Source organism: Heterocephalus glaber, unplaced genomic scaffold, assembly GCF_053883595.1.
Source record: "Heterocephalus glaber isolate CG9 unplaced genomic scaffold, H.glaber_assembly_v1.0 deba00001532, whole genome shotgun sequence".
Lineage (NCBI taxonomy): Eukaryota > Metazoa > Chordata > Mammalia > Rodentia > Bathyergidae > Heterocephalus > Heterocephalus glaber.
This window is the reverse complement of record NW_028258330.1, coordinates 27713725-27740792: the sequence shown is the minus strand read 5'-3', so window position 1 is coordinate 27740792 and position 27068 is coordinate 27713725. Positions and strand designations below refer to the sequence as shown.

General features: G+C 52.2%; 1 protein-coding gene across 1 annotated transcript in view; it reads left to right on the top strand.

Moving 5' to 3' along the window:
- Positions 1–3057: 3057 nt before the first annotated feature.
- Mtcl2 (microtubule crosslinking factor 2) overlaps positions 3058–27068 on the top strand; it is a 65272-nt gene continuing 41261 nt past the window's right edge. The window contains exons 1-2 of the mRNA XM_004867816.3: positions 3058–4455; positions 22124–22348. Of these exons, the coding sequence (XP_004867873.2) occupies positions 3058–4455; positions 22124–22348 (1623 nt within the window). The remainder of the gene's footprint in view (positions 4456–22123; positions 22349–27068) is intronic.

Sequence of the window (27068 nt, the reverse complement as noted above, 5' to 3'; positions counted from 1 at the left end):
ACAGTATACTCTGGGCGCCTGAGCTAGATAGTTTGTAGCCCAACTGCTCTTTAATTGAGTGACCCTAGGTTTAAATCAACACCTGTCCTGCCACTTCCAAGCTACATGACCTTGATCACACATTCCAGGTACCCATTACTATGTAACAAATGGCCCCAAAACTTGATGCCTTAAAACAGTATTTGTTTTGCAGTTTGGACAAGGTTAGTGAGCCAACTCATTTCTGTTCTACTTGTCAGCTGGGGTGGTTCGGAGATGGGCTGAATCATCTCAGGTCTGGTGGTCAGTGGGTGCCAGAGCTGGAGGTATTTTTTTTTTTTGGTACCAGGGATCAAACTCTGGACCTTGCGCTTGCGAGCCAGGCGCCAGAACCACTGAGCAAAATCCCCGGCTGGAGGTGTTGCTGGAACAACTCACATGGCCTGGGCTTCCTCCCCATGTGGGGATTGGATTCCAAGGGTGAGTGGAGAGACAGAGGGAAGGAGGGAGGGAGAGACAGAAAGACAGACAGAGGAAGGCTGGTGACTGGGTAGAAGCCACATTGCCTACATTGCCTTTCTTGTTGTTGTTGTTGTTGTTTTGAAATAGGGTCTTGTTATGAACTTCAGGTTGAACCTGAACTCACTCTGCAGCCCAGGCTGGCCTCGAACTCTCAGTGAGCTTTCTGCCTCAGCCTCCCAAGTGCTGAGATTACAGGCAAGGGCCACCATGCCCAGCTCACATTGCCTTTTTGTTTTTTGGTACCAGGGATTGAACTCGGGACCTTGCGCTTGCTAGGCAGGCAGCAGCACCACTGAGCCACATCCCCAGCCCACATTGCCTTTTATGACCTAACTTTGGAAGAGAACACAGATCCTGTCACTCAATTGGAGGAGTGTCAATGTCACATTGTAAGAAGAGTAACTGGGATGAGCTATGTTATCAGTGTGCCTATTTTTGAAAAATAGAATCAGCTACAAGAAGTTCTTTAGTATTTTTGAGCCAGGGATGGTATGTACTTGTAGTCCCAGCTACTGGGGAAGCTGAGGCAGAAGAATAACTGTACCCCAGGAGTCCAAGACCAGCCTGAGCAACACAATGAAACTTTGAGGACAGAGAAAAAGAGGGAGGGTGGGAAGGAGGGAGGGAAAGACAGAGAACAAATAAACACCATTCTGAGATCTTTTACTGAAAAAACTGAGGCTAGATCCTGGCACAGTAAGAGGCTGTGGGCCAGACAGCCGCAGGGCTTGCTGGCAGCTGAGGACAGCTACCCACCTGCACATAGCCAGTTCTGGGCTCCCAGCAAATCTCACCTTTTGGAAATCTGACTTGTTCTGAACGACTTTGAGTCCAGAGCCCCATTCTCTACCCCACCTGACCCCAAGCTCCTCCCCACTAGCCTTTGCTGTCCCTTGGAGCTGCTATAAGTCCAAACAACTACAGAGCAGGAAGAGCCCTCACCCTTGCTCAGCCAGAGTGTTGGGATGCAGAAAGGATGTGCCAGGACTCAGGCCTTGGTCCCAAAGGGGAGGGGCAGGCCACTCTAATCTCAGGACCACTTGTGTGGCTAAGGGTGTGTCAGCCTGTTCTGGTACTTCCCTTGCACGAACTCACACCTCAAACACCTCCAAGTTCACATCTGTGTAGGAGGTGAAACAGAAGCACAGAGAAGGGTAACAATTTCCAAGAGTCACATAGCATCTCTCTGTGCCACACCAGAACCAGCCTACAAGAGCAGAGACACCAGACCTGGGAGGACCTTGTAATCCGCTGTGCTAGACCAGACCAGGAGGAGACCCAGAGGCCCAGAGAATGGGAAGGTCATCAGTCCAAGCCTTCCACATCACTGCCTAGCACGGATGCTCCAGTGCCATGCCAGGCTACCCTGCTGGATCTATGGTCCATCTGCCGACATACTGTGTACTCCACAAGGCCAGGAATGGACAAGCCTACTCTGTGTGCCTCTTGTGTGGTGCTTGTGTTACCCTGGTGTGTGTGTGGGGGGGTGGTGGTTCTTGCCCAGAGAGGGTGGGAATGCCCTGGAGGAAGTGTTGGTTCAGAACCTGCTGAGCAGCCCTGCTCTTCTGGCTCCATGGAGGACACCTGGAGGATGTGAGGGACACTTACACACTTAGATCTGAAGTCATGCTTTGGGTGAGAAGGGATCCCTAAAAGGTGGCGGGACAGAGACAGAGAAGTTGACCTGGTGCCAGGTGTGTGTTGTTCATGGGGAGGGGGATCAAAGAAGGGGAGGAAGAGAAGGAAAGAGAAAATGGGGAAGAGGAAGAAAAGGGGGAAGAGGAAGAAAAGGAACACATGGAAAAGGAAGAGAAAAAAGGATGGAGAGAAAGCAGAAAAGACTAGGGGAAGAGAATGGAGCCTTGCCCTCCTAGGACAGGGCCTTTCTGAGGCTGGCCACCACTTCTAGGGGAGCTAAAGAACTAACTCACCCTCTTGCCTTGCTGTGGTCCGGGATAGGGGTAACGAGGTACCGCGCTGGAGGCAGGGTGGGTCAAGGAAGCTGTAACAGACTGGAAGATCCACAGCTCATCCAGGAACCTTGGAAACAACCCTCCAAGCAAAGAAACCATCCCCACGACAGGTGGGGCTTCAGGGTCACCCTGAGCTGGGAGGGGGGTCCGGGGAGACCGTGTTGGGGGCTCAAGGCAACCTCCGCCCCGCGTCAGCCCTTACGCGGGCCCAAACCTACTCCCAAACCATCCACCGGTCTGACACCTCGTAATGGGTCGCCTCCATTTTAGCCGTACAGCCGGGGAAAGGGGAGCATGCTTGGTTCCGCAGGCAGTTAAGGGGTGCAGAGCTGGGCCTGCACTCCTGGTTCCACGGTCCCTAAGGTAGTAGGTGAGAAGCGAGGGCAGGAGTCCGAGCACGCCCTGGAGGCGTGAGGTTGGGTTTCGTCCGGGCTCTGCCGTGGGCCACGAGGCTGTCTCGCGTCCCCGCGGGGCTTCGGTTTACGCATCTGTAAGATGGGAACGCAGATCGCGCCCGGCGAGGTTAAAGGGGGCGGAGTTCGCGCACGCTCAGCACCGGGCGAGGGGCGAGGTGCCGGAGTGCATGGATGCTGGCTCCTGCGTTCTGAGGTCCAACAGGCCTCTGCCCGGGAACCCAGGCTCCAGCCGCGCACGCGGCCCCATCCCGGACGCTGGGCTCACGGGCGCCTCCGCGGGGTGCGACTTCCCGGCCCGCGGGGTAGGAGGCGGCGGCGCAGCCCAGGAGGACCGAGCCGAGGCCGCGGCTGCCCGGGCCCGCCTGACCCTCGAGGGGGTCGCTGTTGCCTCGCAGATCCCTCCCTCGCTCCCTGCCTGCGTCCCTCCCCGCCGCTCCCGCCGCGTCCGCCTTTTGTTCGCGGAGCCGCGCGCCCCCGAGCCGAGGCGGCGGGGCGGGGAGCTGGCGGGGCTGCGCGGGGGGCGGGCTGCGCCGGGCGGAGCCGGGGTCCGGGCTGCAGCCGGACTCGGAGCCCGGGACGGCGATCAACGTGCAGGCGGCGGTGGCCCGGGTGCACTACGGGGGCGCGGCGAGGCCGAAGGGGCGGGCGCCGGGCGGAGCCGCAGTCGAAGCCGGGGCGCCTGGAGGCGGTCAGGCCGTTCGCTCCGCGCGCACAGCGGTGCAGAGACCGCGCAGCGGGGACCTGGGCCGGAGTGCAGGCCCCGGGCTGAGGGGACCAGAGAGCAGTCGCGGCCCAAGTCGCCGGAGCCGCTCCGGGACCCTCCTCAGGGACGCCGAGGCCGGGCTAGCGCGGGCCATGCGCGCCGCGCGCTGAGGCCACGGGAGGCCGCGATGGAGGCTCCTGCGGTCGAGCCGACGACGCGGGGCTGCGGCCCCCCGCCCGCGCCAACCCCGGAGAGGAAGAAGAGTCACCGCGCGCCGTCGCCCGCCCGACCCAAGGACGTGGCCGGCTGGTCGCTGGTCAAGGGCCGCCGCGGCCCAGGCCCGGGCGCCGCTGCCGCCTGTAGCGCCGCGTCCTCGTCGCGGCCAGACAAGAAGGGGCGCGTGGTGGCCCCCGGGATGCGGGGCGCGGGGGCGCGAGTGGCCGGGGTCCGCACCGGGGTCCGCGCCAAGGGTCGTCCGCGCCCAGGTGCGGGCCCGCGCCCGCCGCCGCCGCCGCCCAGCCTCACCGACAGCAGCTCGGAAGTGTCCGACTGCGCGTCGGAGGAGGCGCGTCTGCTGGGCCTGGAGCTGGCGCTGAGCAGCGACGCCGAGTCGGCGGCCGGGACCCCGGCGAGGGCCCGCACTGGGCAGCCTCCCCAGCCCGCACCGGCTGCGCAGCAGCCTCCGCGGGCGTCCGCCTCCCCGGAGGAGCCGTCGGTGGCCGCGTCGTCAGTGGACAGCAGCCGCCTGCCGCTCAGTGCCTCGCTCGCCTTCTCCGACCTCACCGAGGAGATGCTGGACTGCGGGCCCGGCAGTTTCGTCCGAGAGCTGGAGGAGCTGCGCTCCGAGAACGACTATCTCAAGGTGGGGCGCCGTGGGGGTAAGGGGACGCGGGTTGTCATAGTCCCATGGGCCTGAAGCACCAGCCGGCCACTTCCCCACTGAACAAGCTGGGGAGAGGGCCCCAGACTTACCGCCCTGAAGTCAATCTAAGGCTCCCTTTCCTCTCTCCACTTTATTTGGGAAGCCTTCTACTGAAGATGGTCTTGGATAGGACCCTTTTCAGTGGGTCCTGATTTGGGGAGTGGGTGTTTGAGGATGCCTAGATGGTGGGGGTGGGTAGGAAATGAGGGGCTAGACCTCTGCTTTCAGCAGCTGGAACCCCGCCCTCAGGTCAGCAAGCTGTGGTTGTGGGTTGTGGAGGCTCCTTTCCGGGATAAGCATTGGTGAGCAGGCTGCCAGGGAAACCTGTGGCCATCCCCTGGCAAGGAGGGGCAGGAACACCATTCTGAGTCTTTATGCAGGGCTTCCCCAGCACAGGCTTGTCCCCGCCTGCCTTTCAGGGCGGGTCCAGTTTGAAAGCGTGACATCTGGGAACATCCCCTTGGCTAGAGTCCACTTCCGCCCAGTCTAACGGTCCTACAGCCTGAGAGATTGATGTCATGGGAGAACCGGTTGAGAGGCAGCTTCCTAAGTTGCAGAGTATCGTCTTCTGCCCTCTCTGCTGCAGGTTTTAAATACACCACTGCCCACTGGCCCCTTTTGGTCACTGTCTGTGGCCTTCCCATGTTCCCAGTGGGAGGAGGAAAGTTGCCTTCCTGAAAGGGGCATTCCCTGAGGATGTATGGGGCCTGGGACTTCCCGGGGAACAGGCTTTGCCCTGGCCCTTTCAGTGGACATGGGTCCACTGGGTGTAGCTCTGGGTGTAGGCCAGCTTCCATTGCCTGCTACTGGCACCAATGTTAGCTGTAGGGACAGTCCAGCCATCATTTATTGACCTTGTTCTGAAAATCTGGAATACTGGGCTCTACTGTCATTGGCCAGGCACGGTTTTGGAAGAGACTGAAATGTTACCTGCGCTTGTCAATTGATGTCAGAGTACTCTTGGCCAGGAGCCAGGGAATTAACAGCACTGTTGATTTATGTCTGCCCGAAGCCCTTAACTTTGCTGTGGTGCTTTCGGCCAAAGGGTTCTCTTTCCTTAAGAGTGTTGGGGTGTTTCTCAGTTGTGACTCTCACATGTATTCAAAAAATGCTTGTAGAATAGGGCAGGTCTGTCTGAAGTAGGATTACCTGTCCCTTCAGCCTCAGACCTTTCCTCAGGCCAGACCTCAGTTTCCTCATCTATTAAGTGGGAAGATGAGTCTTCCCAAAGGATCCCTTCAGTGTTGATGATCAGAGGTTCTTCCGTCAGCCCTTGTAATCTTCCCAAGCCACTGGGGAAAAAAGAGCAAGTGGAGGGTGGGCAGGAGGAGGGAGAGGATGAGTAGAAAGAGGACCTTTGGGACCTGCCCTCTGGTTGCTTCCAGCTGCTTCCTGTACTCTGCTTGAGCTGCTCCATATGCAGACTGCGAACCCCTCACCTTTGCGGCTCACCCTGGCAGAGGAGGGAGGGGGGTCACATGCTTTGCATCAGGGTCTCTTCATGCATTCACCCCTCTGGGCTCCTGTCCATCCTAGGAGGTCATTATGTAGAACCCCAAAACCTGTCTGGGCCACCTGTGGCTGTTTAGAAGGGAAAGTGGTTCTTGGCAGTTGAGCCTATGGTTTCACACGGTCCAGGGCCCTCCGGGGAACAGGCCAGTGCCTGGGCTAGGGCTAAGCCTCAGTTTCTACCATCTACTCAGTTGTTCAGGCTTCATGCATAAGTCTCAAGCCACTATCGGAGCTGGGATCTGTAGCTTTCCTGACTGATCTTGGGCAAGTCACTTAATGTCTCTGGACCAGTTTTCTCATGTGTAAAAGTGGGATGATCAGACACCTTCCACCCTTAAGGATTAAATGAGATAATGTGTACAAACACCACTAGAGTACCTGGCATGCAATAAACTTCAGATGGCAGTAGCTGAGATCAGTGCTATTCTCAAGAGATACGGGGAGTGGTTCTGCTGGCTCCCCTGCAAGTGCAAGGTCCCGAGTTCGATCCCGCATACCAAAACAACAACAACAACAACAACAAAAACGAGATATGGGGAGCACCTGTCACGTGGATTCTGTGGGTGTGTAGAGTCCATCCTCCTCCCCACCTGATACAGGCTGTTCTCTTTCTCCTAGCCTCTGACTCATTCATTTATTCACCAACTATTTATATAGAGCCTTCTGGGTACTAGTGCAGATCTGGGGATACAACTGTGAGCAAGGCTAACCTGTCTTGTTTTCAAGGAGCCTTGAGGAGACCAGGGTTAAACAGTAGTCATAGGATAAAGCACAGTACAGATCGTGATAAAGGTGGAGAAGGGTAAGTGTGCCAAGAACACATGAAGGTAGTCAGGGCTCAGGGAGGCCAAGACCTGGATGACACGGAGCCAGCTGATAAGGAGGTGCAGTAAGAACATTCCAGGTAAAGAGAAGTTAGAAAAGGCTTGTTGAGTTCGAAAAAAGTATTGAGGCCAGAGAAGGGAAGGAGATTGGTGAGAAAGGTAAGCAAGGGTTCACTATGCTTATTCTTGGTGTGTGCACTTGGGCCAGCCCCTTGATTCCTCTTGACTTTTGTTTACCCTGCTGCCAACCCCACAGAAGCAGAGTGAAGACTGAATATGGCCCATAAATGAAGGTCTTGGCCAGGAGGCATGGTTTTCTTCATCCTGCAGATAGTAAACTGAAGCCAGAGCAGGGAAGGAACTTGCTCCAGGTCTCCCAGCAGTCAGGAGTTGGAGTAAGAGTATATTAAGCGCCTGACATTTTTCTTGTCTCTCTAGTCCACTTGGTTTCGGATATGCAGAAATGGGTAACTGATGAAAAGACTAGATTGCCAGTGTGTCTAGTGAAGGCTGGTATTTCAGTTGAGGGGAGGATACTTGAGTCTATGGGTGGCCCTGTTCAAATTCATCTCCCTGCTGGGCACGAAAGGACACTGAGGACTGTCAACCAAGGAAGGACTTTCTGGTGGCTGTGCATCTCCCAGATCTCCCAGGTCTCCTATCTTGTGAGGCCCTGCCCTGGTGTCCAAGTGAGGGAAGTGTAAATGGAACAGTTCTCTTCCGATGAAAAGATTGAAAGAGCTTTTGCAGAGATGCTAGTGAGCTCACTTGAATTATTCAGAGGCTGGATGACCTTGGATGTTTTGATACAGACATAGGGCTTGTGGAAAGCAGCATTTAAACAGTCCAAAATGTTGGTGGTTATGATTTCTTGAAGAATGTTTGGGGGAGATTTATGTGGTGGCTACAGTTGAGCTGCCTGGCCTTGAGTCCCTGCTAGCCAAGAAAGTCTGAAGGTTCTTGACTGTTGATGGTGTACATCTAGAGATGCAGCTTTATCTGCAGAGCAGACACATTGACTGTGTTTGACCGTCAAAGCCCCAGTGGTCTGAGATCACCCATGACCACTAAAAGTTACCTGTCTACCATGTGGTGAGGTCAGGCTTGGAACTCACTGGTTGAGATGGAAGAATCAGAGAGCTGGAACCCAAAGCCCTAGCTTTGAGACCTGACTCTGCCATTTGCTGTATGGCAAGTCACTTGGCCTCTATTGAGTTGCTTTTTTTTCCTCATCTGTATGCTTTCCTGGACAACCTCAAAGGATTATTTTCAGCAATCAGGGAGGTATGAATAGACAAGAAAATATTTTGCAAGCAGTGAAATCCCGCATCTCATGGGGAATTGTTATTACTCTTAGCCAATGAGCAGACAGGATGTCTGTCTGCGTGTTCATTCTTGGAGGGACTAGAGAAGCCAAGAGGATGGATTTCCTTAGCTATAGAATATTAATAAATTAGGAGCTGCTCCAGGGACAACAGGAAGATGTGATTGCATTCCCTGCTGTGTTCATGGCCAGGCTCCCCACCTCCCTGGAATCACACGTGTGTTTGAGGTGCTGGCAGCCTAGATGTCTAATGAGAAGGGCCCAGAGGAAGCACTTCATTGATCCCATTTGCCATTGTACAGATGTGTAAATGGAGGCTCCAGGTCATACAGCCAGGATTCTAACCCCAGTTGGTCTAACTCAGGACCCTGTTCTTTCTACAGTGTGATCAGTGAAATGAGCTTCTGGTTGCAAGTTGGGACATGGGTTGGTGAGAGGACTCCTGTCGTGGGCCATGCTCTAGACTAAAATTTGTAGGGGGCAACTGGTACATAAGACAGGTTGAGGGCCTGAACCCTGCAGGTGGGGGTAGGGGAAGTGTGCTTGTGTCCCCGTATGAGCAGTTGTGTCTTCTGGGGGATAAGTATGCCTGCTCAGTGGTGAGGGACCCCTTCAGTGTTCAGGAAATATTAGTGTCCATCCTGGTCATCACCTTTCTCTAAACTGTTCCGCGTTCATTCGTTTGTTCATTCATTCATTCATTCATTCATTCGGTGTTTATTTTCTGAGTGCCTCCTGGATGCCAGGCTATAACACAGGCCACTGTATGTAGCTTTTCTGTTTTCACCTCCTGGACTCTGCAGGGGGAGAGATCTTCAGTGTGTCACTGGATGGGAAGAAGGCTGGTTCCTGCCCAGCCTCTCCATGGGACTCTCCTAGAGGCTGCTCCAAATCCTGGGACTCTTAAGGGTCCTCAGCTGCTTGCCTGTCACAGCAGGAGGAGATATTTCCTGCTAGATGGAAAATGTGAGGCAGTGGCTGTGTGGCCTGAGTGGATGAGGAACTCCTAGGACTGCTAGCATTCCTTGCAGAGGAGCTGGGTACACACTTTCTTGCACACCCAAATAAATGTACACATTCACAGCTCAAGCTCAGAGACCTCAGCCACTCAGTCTCACAGATTCATCCAAAGAAATGTTGATGTTGTAGGCTTCAAGAAGCATCGTGGGGGCCGGAGATTTAGCTCAGTGGTTCCACTGCTTGCCTTGCAAGCGCAAGGACCCAAGTTCGATCCCTGGTACCAAAAAAAAAGAAGCAGCAGCATCATGGCACATTGGGGAGGATCCACACTGAGAGACGTACATAGACCTGTGTTCGTGTACCATCTCCTGCCTCTCACACCCACATGTTACCAGACACACACCCACTCACACTATCAAGGAAGCCCCAGGCTTGGAAACAGCCTCATCCATGTACCTCACACCCCTAAGCACACTCAGATGTCCCAGAAGTGGACATGCAGCCTGGAGACACCATCAGATGTGTTGGAAGTACTCATACATACTCGAGCACACACACAAACACACACAAACGTTATACACGTGTGCTAGCCTTCATGGAAAGCCACAGGTCCACCTGTGTCAGGTGGCAGACACCTGCTTACCACCCAGGTGCCTCCACTGCCTCTTTCCCAAAGAGCAGCAGACTTGCACACTTACCTGAGGCTCAACAGACACCCACCAAGGGAACACCTCCAAAGACATCCACGTAGATGTGACACAAGGTCACACACATAAGCAGGGACACAAGCACAGTTCATACAAATGTCAGACATGTAGCATTTGCAAAACCAGGGCATACAGACACCTATATTCCCACATGCTTGTACATACCAGCTGTGTCACCAAGACCCAGGAAATGCGGTTAGTTTCCTTGGAGCTGATCTCTACAAACTCCTACTGTTTTTAGCTGCCCTGCAGGCTTCCTTCCAGGGGTGCTGGGGGTGATAAGGAGTATGGGCAGGGGGTTGATGTTGTAACCTTTTGGATTTGAGGGTCTCATGAGCCAGTGGAGGCTGGCTGGCAAGTCCCCAAGTCAGGAGAAGCTGTACCAAAGATCCCTGGACTTCTGAGGCCAGGCACTTAGACCTGGGTCTGAATGGGGCTCATCGAGATGGACAGATGTCAGATGTCACTGCCCATGAGAGGAACATGCCCTTGGGCAACTCCCAGCTAGTCTCCTAAGAATTTCCTGCTTGCCTTCTCTTCCCATTTGCTCTTTCTTTGCTAGGGGCTATGGAGGGCCATGCCACTCTCTATAAAGGGTGCCCAGTTCTGGCCTGGAGATGATGAAGGAGGCAAGAGGAGGTGTCAGGTACTCAGAGAGGGGCTCCGTGGAGGTCCTGGAGGAGGGGACATTACAGCTAGGGGGAGCCTTGAGTGGCCATCTTTGTACCCAGCTCCGGGAATACTGCCTGCCAAATTAAAAGAGGTCAATAAAATAAGTGCATGTGATTAAATGGAAGACAGGTCGGGCTGTGGAAGTGGGCTGCAGGTTTGAAAAGAAGAGCTGGAGACGGCCATGGGTGGGATTCTGGGGAAGGGAGCTGGGGCCACCTGGGAGGGGCACTGAATGGTGGGGGTCTGCTGTGTTATCTACATGTCTGTACCACTGGGCATAAGGAGTCTGGCCTGACTCAGGATCCTGGAGAGGGAGAGAATAAAGGCTGTAGGGTCTCACAGTGTCTGTCTTTGGGGTCAGGTCTGGGACCTTATCTCACTTTATCACCTCCTCCCTATTCATGATCTTCCTGTGCAAGTCCCCTCACTAAGCCTCAGTCGTTCTGCCTGTAAAATGGGAATGCAATCCCTTTCTTGCAGCACTTGGGAGGATTAAAGTTCAGTTGTATAGCATGCCCAGCACCGTCCTGGGCACAGAGGGAGGGAAGGAGCCCTATGTGCTGTGTAGCCTCTGGGTCAGAGGGAGACCCCAAGAGCGAAGCTTGGTGAAGTTCAAGGCAAGAGCCAGACTGGCAGCCAAGATTCTTCCTATGTTCATTCCCCCACCCTCCACCTGCATGACCTCATGTGCAGTCACATTCACTCCCTTTGGGTGCTGGGAGGAACTTAGGCTGCGGTGGGGAGAGAGAGCCAGAAACTCAAGTGTTCTGGGCTGGACTGGCCTTGTGCTCACTGGGGCCCCCAGGGTAGCACGGCTTCTGCTTTTGGTGGCTGCCCTGAGGAGTGACAAGGAGTGGAGGAGATGTGAGCAGCTCTGAGTGAGAACAGCAGGTCTGGGCTGGCGTCCTGCCTCTTCCTTTTCCTTTCTGAGCGTTCCCTTTCTGAGCCTCAGTCTTCTTACCTGTGAAATGGGGATAGCGATGGGGTTGCCCTTGGGTTGCCGTGAGGGTTAAATAGGAAAAAGCAGGGGTGTCAGGAGATTAAGCTTATCAGTCATCATTCAGATATGCTCAGCCCTCACCCTCAGCATCACCTTGCTCTGGTCTGAGTCCTTGGCAGCAAAACTTGTGCCTGGGTCTGGATGTGGCTCTGGGGCCTTGGCCAGGGTGGCAGCCTGGGAGGGGTGCATGGAGCTGAACTGCATTGTGGGCACTCCAGGACACATCTCTCCCCTGTATGCCCCACTCACTGTCCTCTGCTACCTGAGTCCCTCTTCCCAGAGTGCCTAAAGCTGGTGCCTCAGACTTAACCGAATGCCTTTCCTAGTGGAGAGCCACCTTGGGGTTCTGCATGCTAGGGCAGAGTGAATAGTCTCCCCATGTCTGGCCAGAAAGAGAAGGCGGGCAGTTTGGGGTCCTCTAGCTGCATGGGATCAGCCTGGGCCTGCTTGTTCCTTGAGGTCCTCATCACTTGCGCCAACCTCTCCCCGCTGCCCCTCCCTGGCCCTGCCCTGTGGCTGAGTGAGGCCTGTGTGGTCCTCCCACCCTGCTCCACCCAGGTTCCAGCCTGTTCCTGCTCCACATGCAGCTCCTGCAGGCCGATCCCTGTGCTCTTCCCACCTGGCCTGTGCCCTAGCAGCTCCCCACTCTTCACGTTTCCTCCTCCCTGTGCTTTCAGCTGCAGCAGCTGCTCCAGCTCCTCATGGGCTTCTGTGTTAGACACCTAAGATCTCCGAGGCTCCTCTGGGACACTCGCCCAACTATGATTACATTATTAATGGGGAAATTACGGTTTCGCCTCAGCCCTTTCTCCTTGTTACGCATGAAAGCAGGGACCTTCCAAGGTATATAGGCCCTTCCAACTACACAGGTGTAAACCAAAGCCCAGAGAGGTTAAAATGCTTTGCCAGCAGTCACACAGCAAGTAAGTGGAATAAAGATGAAGGTTTTGTGGTGCTCTTTCTGGGATACTGAACAGGGGGATGGCAGAAGCAAAGGCTCAGATGCTGGGTTGTCCCAGGGGTCAGTCTGGTTAGCCCTGAGCCATCCTCTTGATTCCTGGAGCCTCGTTTCCATTCCCAGAGACCTCTCCTCCCTGCTCTATTAGAAACTTGGCTGCAGTCCAGAGACCATTGGAGGTTGTTTTCAACATATCCAAAGCTGCCTTCCTTCCTGTTCACATGGTAAGGCCAGCAGGGACACTGACAGGCACTTACCACTGTGAGAGGGAGGCCTCAAATGGGGCAGTGACAAGACTGTCTGGCCATTTCCCCGCCCCCAGCACACACTTGTGCACATATACACACGCGGACACTGCTCTCTGGCAGGAAGCATCTGTGTCATGCCCAGAGCTCCACAGGCCTGGGAGGCTGGCTGCCTCCTGACTGACTGTGGGACCTTCCTCTTCCTGAGCCTCCATTTGCCCCTCCGTAAAGTGAGAATAAGATAATAAATAACAGCACACTCCTAGAAAAGACCATTGTGCAAGAGATAATGACTATTTGGGTTCTGCTTGGGCTCTGTCTGGCACACACCAAATCCTGGTAAATGTTAGCTATTATTGTCTGTGTCCCATTTTAGGGACTTTGTCTAGTCTAATTTTCACGAGCTCAACTGGACCTGAGTGGTGGCTGTGCTGGTCAGTGTGACCTTGGGCAACACACATGACCTCTCTGAACTCAGGGTCCTCACCTATTTGGGTACCACCTGGGGTACAAGGAGGAACCCATGGTGCCTGGTCTGTGTCAGGCTCCGAGTCAACCTGCTGGTGAGCTATGGTGTTGGAGATGTGGGGCCAGGACCTTCCCCTTCCCTCTGAGAAGCAGAACCCTGTAGGTTTCCAGGAGTGGCCGGCCTCCATGCCCAAGCTGCAGGGGCATTGTGTGGCACCATGATGCCTGGCTGGGCACAACCTTCCTTCTCCAGGACCTTTGACCCTGACTCCTAAAACCAGAGCCCACTTCCACCCAGGGAGGCTCAGATGGGTGGATTGAGCTCTGAGCTGGGAAACAGGAGCTCAGGGACCCTTTCTGCTCGACACTGGGGTTGTCCCTGTCCTCCTCTAGGCATCAGTGTGCTCTCTGAAAGGATGAAGTCTGTGGATTCCCCTTCTTGGTGGCTGTGCCCAGAGTGTTTACATTTGAGCTGAGAGGAAGTGGAGCCTTTTGTGGTCCCCTCCTTGGGGTCCAGGTACGATGATCTCATCTGGAATCTTGACAGACCCCTGAGAAACCAGCAGAAGGGACAGCAGATGGCTGTCCTGGCCTCTTGGGTGGGACTGGCATGCTTCTCCTGTGGCCACTGCTGACCCACCCTGCTGGTCAGTTCTTCTGGGGTGGGATGAGTGGATGGGGCCAGGGCTGAGGACAAGTGGCTCAGAGCCAGGGTGGCAGATGGACAGGCAGCCTGGGCCTTGGCCCAAGGGAGGGACTATGTGTGGGAGAAGGAGGGCTGCGCAGGCCTTCTGTTCCTGTTCTGAGCCCACAACTCAGCTCTGTCCTTGCTAGGTCTGACTGACCGTCAGCTAGTTGGGCCCCCAGGGCCTGTGAAGAAGCAATACATTTGGGTCAAGTTTGGAGGCTGTACCCTCAGTGTTGATGGGCTGGGGTCTGAAGCTTCCACAGACATTAGCTTCACAGAATCAAAGAATTAGACTCAGACATGGCAATGCTGACCAGGAGTGGCTTGCTGCAGTGAGTGCAGTGGGACAGTCACCCTGCCCTCATAGGCCTGTGTGTTCATTCCATAGCTATTGTCCCACTGCTATGTGTGCCAGGCATGGTGCTGGGCTCCACCCAGTTATTACATCCTAGTGGTAGAGACTTTCCACAAGCAAACAAATAAAATACGAGTATCATATAAGCTTGTGATACCTACCATGAAAGCAACAAAAGGTGAAGATGGACATAATAGACCTCATGGGAGGTGTCTCCAAGGAGGTGGCATCTCTGAGGAGGTGCCATTGTGGTGGAGGTGGAAGGCAGGAGGCTGAGCTGCTGAACAGAGGTGAAGGGCAGAGAAGTCCTGTAGAGGGAATGGCGGGTGCAAAGGCTTGGAGGGCACAAATCAGGAGTCTTTTGTTGGGGGTGAGGGAGCCCAGGTGGCTTGAATTCAGCCAAGGAGAGGAGGTGTGAGGGAGATGAAGGTGAGAGGTGAGAAAGGGTCAGACCAATAGGGCTGGTACCCCTGTGACAGAAGGGAGATTTCATTATGAGTGTAGTGAAAAGTCCACCACCGTGGAGGTTTTGCTATGCTTTGCTTCTTGTTTTTTTGGTTGGGGATTTGTGTGTGTGTGTGTGTGTGCATGCACACCTGCATGCTGGAGATCAGAGTCAGGACTTTGCACATGTGAGGCCAGTGCTCTACCACTGAGCTACACCCTAGCCCAGGTCAGGTGTTTTGAGGTATAATTTACATACAGTAAAATGAGTTTTAATAAATGTATCCAGATCTGTAACCATCTCCCTAATTAAGATAGAGAGCAGGGCTATGAGTGGAGCTCAGCAGAGCATTTGCCTAGTGTATGCAAGGCCTGGGTTCCAGCCCCAGTCCCCAGCCTCCTTCTCCCTTCAGAAACCTCATGTCCTATTATTGGTTCCCTCCCAGGTCCTCAGGGATAGCTGGATGTGTTGCTGGTTCAGATCACTCATCGTCACTTGCTGTGTTTCGTTCTGCAGAGGGACCTCATGTTTGGTCACTTTGATCTCCTACAGGGCAATTCCAAGTGTCTGCAGTCACAAGCAAGTGTCCCCAGAGGACCCCAGATCTAAACTTCTTCCTTCTGTCCACATTGTATAGATTTATCATCTTAGGTTTGTGCAGGTTTCTTGCAGAAATGAAGCCTTCTTAGAACTTGTGGTTCAAAAGTGGAGCTCTGCTGCTCCTGCTTTTTGCCCTGATGGTGGACATAGGGTTTGGGATAGCAACTCAGACCCCACAGAGGAGGCAGCTTTGGAAAGGACAGAGGTTCTTTCTTATTTTGTGTCATGGCCCCCTTTAACCCCTCTGCTGAAAGTGACTTTCAAAATAATGTTTTTACATTTCTAACATGAAATACAAAGGAGACTCAATATATTGAAACACAGTTATTAAAATAGATTCTACAATTATGAAATAGTAATATGCATGTTTATTAACTCATGAGCTCTGGTGGCAGATCTGTTAACTACTATAATTTCATACTGATGAGTATAAACAATATTTTGACATTTCTGCAACAACTGTTACAGGATACGAAAATATCTGTGATTTCTTTTGGTGGCAAAGTTGCAGGTGCTGCTAACACAACCCTGGTTTGTTTCTCGGGTTCAGAATAAAAGGAAATACTAATTTTTAGCGAGAGAGGTGATGGCCACATTTACAAACTCCCTGAATCGTGATTCAGAGTAGGGATCCTTAGGGCAGTGGTCTGTGCCTGCCTGGAGGTCTCTGACCCGTCTGGGTGGGCTTGGGCACGGCCCACCATCTTTCCTGAGCTTCTGTGCGGCTCTTCGTCTCTAGAACAGGGATGAGGATTCCTGGCTTGCCTGACCCAGGGCTTTCTGCAAGGACCTGTGAGATGATTCTGATGGAATGCCTTTGTAAACTGTGGATTGCTGTGCTGCCCTTCAAGCCTGGCTATTATTAGCAGCAATGTGAGCTCATCTCGGGCCCTCTGGCCTAGCCTAGTCCCAGAGACTTCCTGACCAGTTCCCCAGGACTCCTGGGGACCAGCCATGGCAGGAACAGCTCTTTTCTGAGAGGCTGCTTCCTGCAGGCAGCCCTTGGGGATCTCAGAGGGGAACAGAGAGGTACTTTGTGGGCAGGGAGGGGAGGCTTCCTGGGGAGACAGACCCAGCTCACCCTCCTGGAGTGTCATGAAGGTCTGAGAGCAACTCAGCATCTGCCCAGGCCCCTCTGCCCCTTTGTACCAGGCCTGGAACTAGGATTAGGAGGGCTCATTGCCCTGGCTGTGGAGAGAGACTGCAGGCAGCAGCTGTACTTCTACTCAATCTTTCTTTAATAATTTGTCTCCCCACATTCTGTCCTGGTCCATGTTGGGGACCAGCCCTGAGGGAAGGCAGAATTGAAAACAGACAAGTACAACCTAAAGTTACTAGCACAAGGGACCATAGAGGTCAACGTGGAGTCTGAATCAAATTAGGGAAGGAGAGAATGTTCTGGAAGAGAGTTAGCCTGGTGAAGGCCATGTTAGTATGGGACAACCCTGAGTAAACCCAGAGAACACACAGTTCTAATGCCCTGGCCCAGGGCTACTCACCCTATGTGGAATCCAGCTCCACTTCTCCTTTGCTGGAACAGCTCTGGGAAACTTTTGAGCCTCCATTTCCTCATCTGCAAAATTGGAACACTTTCAGCTCCTGCCTCAAAGGGGTGGTAAGAGGATAATAATTCACATATACATCTGATCTGGGGCTGGAGCTAGGGAGGGGTGGCCATGTTTTAGTCATGGTGGATTTGAGTGCTGGGGGCAGGGGCAAGACTGAGTGAGGATACAGAAGACTACCTGCTTTTTTCTAATGTCCTCCAATAAACAGGCATTGATCAGAGTAAAACAAACCTTGAGAAAGGGAGATGCTGACTGGCCCCATAGCAGAACGGGCCCAGTGGCAGCAGAGTAGGTGCCCTATCCCTGTCCCCCATCTTCCCCTCCATTCCCCTTTGCAGTTTGGCTTAGAGAATTAGGGTGTCCTTCACGGGCAGCTCTTGGGGAAGAGATGGGGAGGAGGGGCGAAGAGAGGGCAACTTAAAGACAGGGCTTGTGGGCTGCACCTGATCTGGCCCTCTTTCTCAGTTTCTTTAGCATGGCCTTGGGTCCCCCCACACTCTGAGATAGGTACTACCAGGTAGTATGACCTTTTGTGTCTTTGGTGGAAGATGAGATTTAGGGTTCCTCCCATGTTTGGAGAGAGACTCCCAACAACCTTGCTCTTGGAACCACCAGTCCGACTGAATCAGTGGAGTTTGGCTCCTCTTCTCTACTTCTGGTGGGAGTAGGGTTCTGCAGGGCCCCTGGGCTGCCCATGAAGGGGCTGGGAAGCCCATGTCCGTCCTTCCCCCCAGCAAACTCCCCAGCTCCCTCAGATCTGTCACCCAAGAGCTTCCCTAGGGTGAAGCCTGACTGTAGGACTGAGGACCCCAGAAGACTCCTGGGCTCAGTGTGGCCTCTGAGCCTCTGCTGTAGAACAGGGTCCTGCCCTCCAAGGACTCTCCCCATGCCCGGCAGCCCCTTTCCCTGCCCCCACCTCAGGCCTGCAGTCACCAGCTTCTGCTGTCCACGTCCCAGCAGACGCCTGTGCAGGCCACAGGCTCACTTTTGTCAACTCATTCTCTCATGTGGGCCCGTGCCAGGAGCTTCTGGCCCTTATTCTGCCTGCAGCTGGGAAGGGCCCCTCTCCCCAGAGGCCCCCCCCCCATCCTGGGAAAGAGTGACGTGGCTGCAGCAGCCTGTTTGTCAAAAATGGACTGTGGTGAAGGGCAGGCTTTGAGGAGACAGCTGCTCATGTTCATTCATTGCTTCAGTAGATGCTTGTTGAGACCCTGCCTGTGTCAGGCCCAGGGTGGGGGACTTGTGCTGAGAGATGCAACTCTTGCCCTTTAAGGGAAGAAAAAGATAGAAATCTCTTGGAGTTTCTGATTCAATAGGCCTGGGTTAGGGCATGAGAATTTCTAGCAAGTTCCCCAGTGATACTGATGCTACTTCAGGGTGCATACTTTGAGAGCCACTGTGATTCAGGACCAAGTACAGGAATTATGTGTGGTTTATGTTTGTTATATTTTCAAAACTGTCTCTCTGATTGTGTTTTCCTTTTATAAATAGAAAATTCAGTTACTGGGCTGGAGATGTAGTTCCATGGTAGAGCACTTGCCTAGCATGTATAAGGCCCTGAGTTCATTCCCCAGCACAACACACAAAAAAGAAAAGAAAGGAAAAGTCAGTTACTGAAATAGGCATTTCCTCAAAATGACTCCAGTACTCTGGGTGTGGTCCTATGTGGAGAGAGGTCACCTTCCGATGGGGCCGTAATTTGGATGTTGGGTAGCATAGAACAGTCCCGTTGGGTGATACAAGCTGCCTGATGGGACAGTTGTGTAGGTATCACCGGTGGTTCAAACCAGTGGGAATTGTTAATATAGCCCAGCATCATGACCTTGTGTTTCTTGCATTTCCCTTGGACTCATTCTGAGCTTGAGGCCCACTCAGATGACCACATCTTCTGCAGGAGCCTGCCCTGTCAGTATGACCAGAGGAGGAATAAGTGAGGTGGTAGTAAGTAGCACGGCTGGGATTTGAATGCAGGCCCATGTGGCCTCAGTTGGCTTGGATTTAGCCATCTGCTTGTACTTCCTGGGTGCTGCTTCCGTCATGCTGCCTTACTCCAGCAGCTAAACTGCTCCCTGTTCTCCTCACTTCCTCATTTCTCCAGCTGATGTGGGTTGACTGTGCCACTTCCTTTTCCACTTCTGGTCTTTCTACTTGGCGTGGGGTGGGGTGGGAAGTCTGTGTGTATTTGGAGATAGTGGGGGGTCCTAGTGCAGTGACTCTTCCACTGCTGCTGATAGGCAGAATCATCCACCTTGGGGGTGCTGCTGAGTGCACCCCCAGGAGAGGGGCAGTGGTGGCAAGTGGGGACTAAGCACTCTGTTGACAATGGAGTGAGACAGCATCTGCTTTGAAAGAAGCAGTTGTTTGTCACCTCTGTCTTCCTCTCCTGGGTGCAGATCTGAGAAACAGTCCCAGGAGCCAAGCAAATGAGTGTGCAGAGCTCAGTTAGCTTTCACACTGCCAAGAAGTGGCCTACAGGCCACCACTGGGCCCTGTCCCTGATTACACCCCAGGCCTTTCCCCTTCCCAAGGACACCTCCAAGCTGACTCCCTGGAACCATACTTGCCCTTACCCCAAGGACAAGTGTGAAGGTAGGTCCCCATGCTTGTCCTCCCCAACATCTAGGACACTAAGACAGAGGGAAAGGCAAGAGATAAGGGGACAGCCAGGAGTGGAGGGACATCCCTTCCTCAGGAAAGTATGAGGAACAAGGAATCTGAGGCCTATGTTTTGTTTTATGTTTGAAACAGGGTCTCGCTTTGTGGTCTAGGCTGGCCTTGAACTTGCTATCCTCCTGCCTCAGCCTCCAGAGTGCTGGGATTACAAGCATGAGCCATCACATCTTGTACCTGTTTTCTTTGGAGAAGGGCACTCCACTGGTTGAGATCTCTAGCTCTCCAGATCTGGCCCCTCTCCAGAGTGGTCTCTCTGCTTTGGGACCCCTAACCCTGAGTCCTAGTTCCATCAATGCCAGCCTTAGGTGCTTTCTCTGGCAAGTCTTCATCCCTTAAGACTCAGTTTTTGTTTTCAATGTACAGTCTTATTTAAGCCAGTCAGCCACACTAGGCTGACTCAGTTTTCACCTGTTATGAGATAATAACTGTGCATCTCTTCTCCTCTCTTACATGGAGTGCCTGATGATCATTTCACCTTGGTTCTTCTCTCTTTTTATCTTTTACCTAACATGCATTCATTTGTTCAGTTAATTCTGGTTGGGAGCTTGGAGGCTGCTAAGCTGTGTGCAGGGTGTGGGGGACTGGGCACGTGTAGCAGCCTTCCAATATCTCGTAGTCCCTGGGAGACAAACTTAAAGAATTTCAGGTGTGTGAATCACTCACTACAAAGGAGAAGTAAGAGATAGCTGGGAGCTGGTGGCAGAGGAAGTGAGGTCACCCCCCCCCACACACACACTGAAAACCCAAACCCAGACTACTCAGCCCTTCAGGCCCCTGTGTGGTGACTCCCATTTGGTTTACTCATATTACCCCCTAGCTGCCTTGGCATCCTTACTGTATCTTGAAACATTGAGTTCTTTCCTGCCTTTGAGCCTTTACACACTTTGTTCTCTTTGCCTACAGTGGTCTCTTCCTGGGTCTCTCTGCATAGCTATTTCCTAACATAGTACCTCCCCCAGCACTCTATCATATTACCCATACTGCTTTGTCTTTTATTTTATTTTTGCCTCCATAGCTCTTAACAGTACCTGGATTGTTATTTTTATTTTTTAATTTATTATGTGTTTTCCCAATGAGTCTTGGGGCAGAAGACTTAAAAGGGCTGGTTACCAACTGTTCCTTCCTGCCCCTGTGTTTACCACAGGACCTAGGTCACCACTCATAAATATTTGAGGAGTGTGCATTTGTTTCCTGCTGCTGTTATAACAAATTACCACAAATTTAGTGGCTGTGTCATTCATCACTGTGACAATACCTGAGATAATGAAAATAAGAGGAAGAAAGATTTACTTTAGCTCACAGTTTCAGTCCATAGTTGCTTGGATCCATCACTTTGAGCCTGTGGCAAAGCGGAGCATCATGGCAGAGGAGGCTGCTCACCTCATGATGGTTAGGAAGGAAAGAGAGAAGGAGGGAAAGGCCAAGGTTCTGATACCCCTTCGAGGACACACCACCCTATGACCTAACTTCCTTCCACTGGGCCCCGCCTCCTAAAGGTTCTACAACTTCCGGTAGTACTATAGGCTGGTGACCAAGTCTTTAGTTCATGGCCATAGGGCAACGTTTCAGATCCAAACCATTAATTAACAGTGGCCTCCCTTCAGATTACCTTCCAATTCTGAAAGTTAGAAGTCTGAGAATCAAGGGGCTGGCAGGGCTACATTCCTTATGAAGGCTCTGAGGGAATATCCTTTCCCTGGCCTTTCCAGCTTCTGGAGGCAGCCTGTAGTCCTTAGCTCATGGCCTTTCTCCATTTGCAAAGCATATCACTCCAACCTCTGCTTCCACCCTCATGTGGCCTTCTCTCACTTGCCTCCCTCTTAGAAGGGTCCTTGCGATTACATTGGGCTCACCCACATAATCCAACATGAAAACTAGTGTGTGTATAAATTTTTAAAAATTTATTACAATAAAGAACATGTTACCATTAACTCCCCTCAAAATATTTGCCCTTACTTCAAACACACTTATCCCATTGTTCTTGCTACTTTCTGAAGCATTTCTGGAAGTTCTCTTTTGTGAGTGTCTTTAGTTGTGCAGTCATGGCTGCCTTGATGTTCTGAATCAATTCAAAACATTTACTTTTCATGGTCGTTTGACTTTGAGGAAGAGCTGGAGGTTGCATGGCACTAGATCCAACGAATAAAGTAGATGAGGACACAACAGGCTTTCTTTTCCATTGGGATGGCACTCAGCAGTAGCATTTTGCTATATTTTTTATCATAACTCATAAAGACATTCATAAAAGAAGACTTCCATAACTATTACAGAAATTGGCAAGAGTGATGGTTTAAGTGTGAAGTGGGGGGATTAATGGCAATGTGTCTTTTAAAAATTTTTTTTAAAAAATGTAAACACCCTAAATCAGCCCATGTAATCTCCTTCTAGCAAAGTCCTTAACTCAGTCATATCTGCGAATCCCCTTTTGCATTGTAAGGTAACATAGTCACAGTTCTGGAAGTTTGGGTGTGGATATCTTTGGTAATCTGTTATTCAGCCTTCCACACTCAGGCCCCTTTGTGCTGGTTCAGAGCTGGGTGTGGCAGGCACTGATGCACCCTGGCCTGTACCATGGGACCCAGCAATTTGACTGCTCCTTTTTCCCACAGGATGAGATTGAGGAGCTTCGGGCTGAGATGCTAGAGATGCGGGATGTCTACATGGAGGAGGATGTATACCAGTTGCAGGAGCTGCGGCAGCAGCTGGACCAGGCCAGCAAGACCTGCCGAATTCTGCAGTACCGGCTGCGCAAAGCTGAGCGCCGCAGCCTCCGCGCTGCCCAGACTGGGCAGGTGGATGGCGAGCTCATCCGAGGTCTGGAGCAGGATGTCAAGGTGAGCCCCTGGGACTCTCTCAACCTTCACAGGTGCTCTTGTTGGGGCTGGCCCGTGAGCCTTACTGGGGTTCAGGTCAGGCCTGTGGCTTGCTCCTGTGTGGAGGGCCTCAGTTTCCCCATCTGCAAAATGGGGATCCTTGATGAACCAACAGGCCTTTTGCCAGCAGCACTTGAAAGTAATAACATAATGTGAATTCTGTTAATAACAGCTACTGTTTATTGGTTATCAGCCATGTACCTGGTGTTGAGCTCCATCTGTCCTAATGCAATTCTGTGGCAGTTTCTTACCATGCTAATGAGAGTACTGAAGGCCTGAAGTTGGGTCCAATTGGTTCAAGTCTTAGCTCTGATGTGATTTGTGATTTTGAGCATGTTACCTATGTTTCAGTTTCCTTTTCTGTAAAATGGGTATAAGGACAGCTCCTACCTCACAGGGTTCTATGAAAATTAAGTGAGATATAGATGAAATGCCACCATAAGCACTAAAAACCATTAACTATTATTGTTATGTCCATTTTCTGAACAAGCTTCAGATATAGGAAGTACCTGTCCAAGGTTACAGTCAGTCCATGTGTAGGTGGCAGAGCTCAGGCCCACCAGTCTCCCAAGCTTCAGTGTCTGGCCCACTGCTCTCACTTCAGGAAGCAGGGCAGGGCCTGAGGGAGTAGCAAGTGGGGCCTATAGGAGAGAAGCCCACCCTGCTTGTCTGTGTAAGCCCTGGTCTGGGCGCTGAGAACTCCTTGGGAACCCCAGACCACCCTCCTCCTTTCACATTTGAGCCCAGTGAGGGCTGTAGGAGCTGGGGCTAGGGGCACCTGTCACAGCCTGGGGGTACTAGGGAATCTTCTTGCAAGGCTGACTTCTAAGCTGAGGCCTGAAGGAGAAGTGGGCCTGTGCCGGGGAAGATGGGGAGAGTGTTCCAGGGAGATGGTCTTTGTCAGGGTTAGGGGAGCGGGTAGGATAGGGAATCAGCACACTCATATCCAGAGCAAACCCCCACACGCACGTCCTATGCTACAATGCACTGGCTAATTCAAGGCCCAGAAGTGGACTAAAGTAAGGACCATGAGAGCTGATTTCAGAGGGGACAGAGCCAAGGGAAGCTGCAGTAAGGGCCCACACCATACAGGCTGTTGCACCCTCCGTTGTCTTGACTGGGCTGTGGGGTCATGCGGGAGGAAACTGATCTCAGAAAGGGCAAGTGTCCAAGTCCAAACAGCACTTCTGTTTGAGAGGGCAGGGCAGCTCCTGGGATAACTGGCCACACAAAGCTCACATTCCAAGCACTGCTGGCTGTGGAAAATCACTTGATCCCAGGGGTTCAAGGCCAGCCTAGGCAACAGAGATGCTGTCTCAAAAAAAAAAAAAAAAAAAGTCCAAGCACTAGGTTGGGAGGGGCAGGTAGAGTGGGGTGGTAGAGGAGAGTATGTATTGGTGGGGCTATGATTGAGCTGGAGAAGCTCAAAGTGTGTAAATTTCCGTTTGGGGCTGGGTCACTGAGGAGTTCTAGGAGCGACACAAAAAATCAGAGTGAAGACAGATGGAGAAGAGAGGTGGAGAAGCCTGCCTTGGGGCAGGGCAAGAGCACCTGGTGTGTGTGTGGGGGGGTGTTTGGGTTCTTCTGTTGGGATTTGAACTAGCCAATCCGCATCAGCCTTGCCCTCTCCCCTCCTTCCTCTGCCCACCCTGCAGCTGCAGCGCTGAGCTCATCCTCTGGCCTCCGCCTAAACTGGCCACCTCTGGCCACCTCGGGGTGTTCCGGGGCCTTTTTGGAAGTCCTCAGAATGCTGACTTCCCTGGCATGGCTTGGGAGAGCCAAATGGCCCTGGTGGGGAGGCCTTTAGGGGAGACCCCAGGGCATATTAATAACATGTTCCCTTCTTAAGATACCAGTGTTGCTAGGTAAAATGTTCCAGCTTTGGGTTTTATTCCTGGGCGACCTGTGCAGGCTGCCCGCCTCTTCTTTGAGCCTCATTGTTTCCTCATCTGTAAAATGAAGGTGACACTCCCACCCTCCTGGGGTTCTTGGGAGAATTCAGTGATACACAGCCCAGAATTCTTCCTGGTCAAAGATGCTCCATAACAAGAGTTCCCTTCCCTCTCCCTGAGGATCAGAGTGGCAGCACATCTTGAACCCTGAGGTCTAGGAGTCAGTGTGCTGGGGAGCTGGGGACCAGAGGCTGTTGATAGTGTTTGGCAGGAGCTGGGCTGGGCACTGTAAACAGTGACCTCATGGCTGAGCGCATTTGTTTGTGCTTTGGGGATTTGCCCTGGTTTCTGGAAGCCGAAGCTGCTTTGCCTCCCTTGGTAACTGAGCCCGGCTACTTTTCGGGTAGCTGAGAGGATCAAATGAGATAAACGTGTGGGGCCCTTCAAGCACCTGACATAGTAAGCCCACTATTGGGGCTTATTAGAATTTTTATAATAGTGTGATATGTCTTCAAGCTTTGTTCCTGTAACAGGGTCAGGTTGAGAGCAAGACTTTAGAGATGATCCATCTGATTTTAAATGTTGGTTTGGTAGCTTCCTAACTGTGACCTTGGGCAAATGACCTTTCCTTTCTGAGCCTCAGAATGGGGGTAAAAATCAAAGTGCTTGGGGTGGTGGGGGAGGATGAAGAGAACATGGCAAGCACCTGGGGAACTGCTAGCCAATTCTGAAAATCACCTGTGAAGGTTCAGGATCCAGGACCACTGAGGATTGGGGGGATGAAGGGACAAGCTCAGGCTACTGCCTCCTGCCCCCCAGGTTGGCAGCAGCAGTGCTCTTTATTCCCTTTGGCCTTCATGGAGGGCACAGAGCAATGTAGGGCTCTGTACCATGGGCTCTTTTGTCCACGTTGGAATTCTGCAAGCTTCCTGGGCAGCCTTTCTTGACTAAATAGCTCTGGGGTTGTCGAGCACATGGGGACACAATTCTATGACAAGGGGCACAAAGGAAGAAGATCCAGGAATTTACTTGGATCATTATTTCCTGGTGGGGACCTGGTAGCCTCTCCAGGTGGAAACAGTGGTGGAGGTGGGGCAGCCCCCCGGGTAGGGAGGAGCCAGCCCTGGTGGGAACAAATTTGGGAGAGGACAGTCGGAGGGCAGGTTAAGTCACTCACTCCTTCCTTTCTCTAACTTTTCATTTGTTGGAGCCTGGGATTTGTTTTGTTAATCCAGCAAGCATTTATTAGAACACAGAGATATGAATGGGCATCTCCATGCATAGTTTGTAGTCTTGATCCCTATTCCATACCATTCCTGCCTCTGGTGGCAAAGATGAATGAATGAGTGAAATGTGATCAGGACAGAGGCTTCCTGGGTGACCTAATAGCCCTGAGCTGGGGGAGACAGCCACAAGCCTAGGGCTGAACGTGCCCAGCAAAAGTCATAGGGTTGGGTTAAGATGGATAAAATGAATACACACAGCCAAACCAGTAATTTTTTATTATTTTATTTTATTTTTTGGTACTGGGGATCGAACTTGGGACCTTGCGCTTGTGATAAACCGGTAATTTTTTGTGCTCGCTTCGGCAGCACATATACTAAACCAGTAATTTTTAAAAGATGAGGTCTCACTGTAATGCCCAAACCTGGCCTTGAGCTCATGAGTCTCCTGCCTCATCCTCTTGAGTAGTTGGGATTATAGGCATCCGCCACTGCACCCAGCCAAAACAGTGATCTTAACAGTGCATTAAAAATCTTTGTCTTGGACCTGGGAGCACAAGGACCCGAGTTCGATCCCTGGTACCAAAAAAAAAAAAAAAAAAAAAAAAAAAAAATCTTCGTCTTGGGCCTGGGATTTAGCTCAGTGGCCCCATGCTTGCCTCATAAGCACAAGGTCCTCACTTCAATACCCAGTACCAGAAAAAAAAAATTCTTCTAAAAAAATCTTTGTCTTGATGCCACCTTGAACTTGTGGCCTTTCAGCAACTGGGCATAGTTCTTAAGTATTTCACGCAATCAAAATGGATCAGCTAAGTTCATGAACCTGAAATAAACTTAACTTTTGTAGTTCATTGAATAGCATTAATTGTTAAAAAAAACAAACCCTTTTTTGGGTATTTTTTGAGTGCATTCTATGTTCCAGCCACTCACCCAAGCATTATCCTCACAGCAGCTCTCATGAGTATACTCTATCAACCTCCTTTTGCCACTGACCAAACTCAGATTTCAGATATTAAATATTTGTCCTGGGTCACACAGCCATTCATTACTGCATCCAGGCTTGAATCTAGTTTTCCCCTTGCAAAGTCCTATTCTGACATTGAGGGATTGCTTACTCCACTTATGGATGAGGAAGGTTTGTTAACCCAGAGAGGGTGTGGAGAAACTCGTGGGCCAGAAGCCCAAGGAGATCTTCAGGGCCTGAGGGGACAGTGGGCAGTGGAGGAGGGGCAGTGCCCAGTTTCCTTTCTGGTTGTTGTTTTTCCTGGCCTGCCTCACACACTGCCAGGGGGTCTGTGCTGTGCTGGCTTTGGGCCCAGGCAGAGGGCAGAGCTTCGGAGGGCCCTCTTCCCTCCCGGCAGGGAGGAGGTACCATGGTCATTTCCGATACTGGCAGGCATGGGGTGCTGGGCTGTCTGCCCAACACACGAGACTTGTTGGTGAAGCCTTCGTGGCCCTGAAGGAGCCCCAGCTATGCTGACTCCTCAGCCAAACTCCTAAGCTCTCAGCCCCCACTTACTGTGTATGACCCTGACCAAGTCACTTCTGAGCCTCAGTTTCCCTGTC